The sequence below is a fragment of the Symphalangus syndactylus genome, chromosome 5, assembly GCF_028878055.3.
Source record: "Symphalangus syndactylus isolate Jambi chromosome 5, NHGRI_mSymSyn1-v2.1_pri, whole genome shotgun sequence".
In the NCBI taxonomy this organism is placed as follows: Eukaryota; Metazoa; Chordata; class Mammalia; order Primates; family Hylobatidae; genus Symphalangus; species Symphalangus syndactylus.
This window is the reverse complement of record NC_072427.2, coordinates 77,328,022-77,330,563: the sequence shown is the minus strand read 5'-3', so window position 1 is coordinate 77,330,563 and position 2,542 is coordinate 77,328,022. Positions and strand designations below refer to the sequence as shown.

At 56.9% G+C, this 2,542-nt stretch overlaps 1 protein-coding gene across 1 annotated transcript; it reads right to left on the bottom strand.

Moving 5' to 3' along the window:
- Positions 1-661: 661 nt before the first annotated feature.
- Positions 662-2,206, bottom strand: LOC129481638 (uncharacterized). The gene is made up of 4 exons (XM_055276741.2): positions 2,174-2,206; positions 1,521-1,896; positions 1,190-1,286; positions 662-878 (listed from the first exon to the last, which is right to left on the bottom strand). The coding sequence occupies exons 1-4, from the start codon at positions 2,204-2,206 to the stop codon at positions 662-664; spliced, it is 723 nt and encodes a 240-aa protein (XP_055132716.1).
- Positions 2,207-2,542: the final 336 nt, after the last annotated feature.

The window sequence follows — 2,542 nt, the reverse complement described above, 5'->3', positions numbered from 1 at the left end:
CACTGCCATGCAACCTAACATATTTGTATGTTAGACTCTGGGAATTAGGACATGAACATTTTTGGGAGGCCATTATTTTGTCTACAGCAGACATAATCTATTTACCTGCAGATTAAAGTGTTCTTTATTTTTCTGCCTCCTTCTCTTATTTTTTTTTAAATAAGATGAATTTTAGTAAAGAGAAAGAGAAAAGAAAGAAAAAAGAAGGAAGGAAGGAAAGTAGAAAGAAAAGGAGGAAATGAGAGAAGGAAAGGAGGGAGGGAAGAAGGAAGAAAAGCAGGAAGGGAGAAAAAAGAAAGCAAGAACACAAGAAAGAAGGAAGGAAAGAAACAAAAAGAAAGAAAGAAAATGAAAAAGTAGGAAAGAAAGAAGGAAAGGAAGGAGGAAGGGAGGAAGGAAAGGAGGAAGAGAGAATGGTAAAAGGGAGGAAGGCAAAGAAACAAAGAAAATAAAGAGAAGGAAGGAAGGAAAAAGGAGTAAAGGAAGGGAGGGAGGAAAGAAGAAAAGAAGGGAGGGAGGAAGGGAGAAAAAAGGAAAGAAAGCAAGAAAGTGAGAAAGAAAGAATAAGAGAAAAGAAGGAAGAAAAGAAAGGAATGAGGGAGAAAGGAAGGGAGGGAGGCCCCTGCCGCCGTGGCTTTTTGCCCCTAGCCGCCGCTTGCTTTTAGTGGCTTTTTGCCCAGGCCTCCGCGGCTTTTTGCCCACCCCCCACCCGCGGCTGCTTTTGCCGCCGTGGCTTTTTGCCCCAGCCGCCGCGGCTTTCTGTCGCAGCGGCTTTTTGCCCCTGCCACCAGGTCTTTTTACGCCCGCCGCCATGGCTTTTTAACGCCGCGGCTTTTTGCCCCCGTGGCTTTTTGCCCCCGTCGCCGCGGCTTTTGCTGCTGCGACTTTTTGCCCCCGTCGCTGCGGCTTTTGCCGCCCCGGCTTTTTGCCCCCCGCTTCCGCTTTTAGTTGCTTTTTGCCCCCGCCACCATGTCTTTTTGCCGCTTTTTCCCACCGCCGCCGTGGCTGTTTGGCCCCGCAGCCGCGGCTTTTTGCCCCCGCGACGCCGCGGCTTTTTGGCGCCGCCGGTTTTTGAACCCGTCGCCAAGGATTTTTGCCCCCATCGCCGTGGCTTTTTCCCGCTGCCACTTTTTCCCCGCCGCCAAGGCCTTTTGCCCCGGAGGCTTTTTGCGCTCCATGTCTTTTTAACCCCGCCGCCGCGGCTTTTTGCCTCCTCCGCCGCGGGTTTTTGCTACCTCGGCTTTTTGCCCCCAACCGCCGCCGCGGCTTTTTGTCCCCGCCTCCGCCGCTTTTCCCGGCTTTTTGTCCCCCGCCGCCACGGCTTTTTGTCCTCACAGGCCGCTTTTCCCAGGTTTTTATCCCCCGCAGTCGCGCCTTTCTGCCCCGCCGCCACCACTTTTCGCGGCTTTTTGACCCCCGCCGCCGCTGCCGCCGCTTTTCCCGGCTTTTTGTCCCAGCCGCCTCCGCTTTTCCAGACTTTTTACCCCCCGCTGTTGCAGCTATTTGTCCCCCGCTGACTCGGCCCTGGGGGCGGGAGCAGCAGACTTGGCTGCCAACTCTGTCGGCGTCCTGGCTCCGGCAGCGCTGAGGGGCGCTCCTGCTCCAGCTCTCCTGGCTCCCGGGTTCCTCCCCTAGGCGCCCGCGCCGCAGGCTCCCTGCCTCGGCCGCTGCTGCCTGCATAGAGCGGCGCTGCGCAGGGCGGCGATGGGAGAGAAGGAGGGCGGTGGCGGGGCTGATGCAGCAGCCGCGGAGGGAGGTGCAGGGGCCTTGGCCAGCAGGGCGCTGCAGCAGTGTGGGCAGCTCCAGAAGTTCATCGGCATCTCCATGAGCAGCTTGCGCGGGCTGCGCACCAAGTGCGCTGTGTCCAAGGACCTCACCCAGCAGGAGATACCGACCCTGGAGGTAAGGGGGTCAGGGACCGGGCTGGGTTCCAGGAGCTGCCCTGACACCTCCCTCCTGGCCCCAGTTCACTCCTGGCCCAGTTGCATCCTTGAGCCAGCGTCGCCCCCTTGGAGGCTTCCCCTCCCTCCTGCACTAGCTGATGCTGCAGCTGGAGAACCCGGGACCAGCCCTCACCTTAGGCAGGATTTGTGGGGCGGGTGTGTGGTGGGAACTTGGATGGAGGCTCGAGGGGCCCGTGGGCGGGGTGGGCTGCAGGCCAACATCCCCTTACCCCCCGAATTTCCATCCGGTCCAGCCCTCTCATCTTTTCGGTGAGGAAACGGAAGGCCTGAGGGAGAACTGACTTTCCAGGAACCCCTGTTAAGGAGAATTAACAAAGATTGGATATTAAAGGAGCACTGAGTTGGGAGTCATACCTGGAGGTCCACACCCTTGGTTAAGACATTATACCACCTTGAGTCTGGCCTGTTGACTGAGGGTGAGCCACTCCATCCTCGTCTGATTGTGGAGTCTTGACCTCAAGGGGTTTTCTGCAAGAAGAAGCAAATGGGTTTGCTTTCCTAGCTCTGTCCGGTACCTTAGGGACCCTGAGGACTGGAGAGATTCTTGGAGAGCCATCCAGTGTATGTCATGGGTGGGC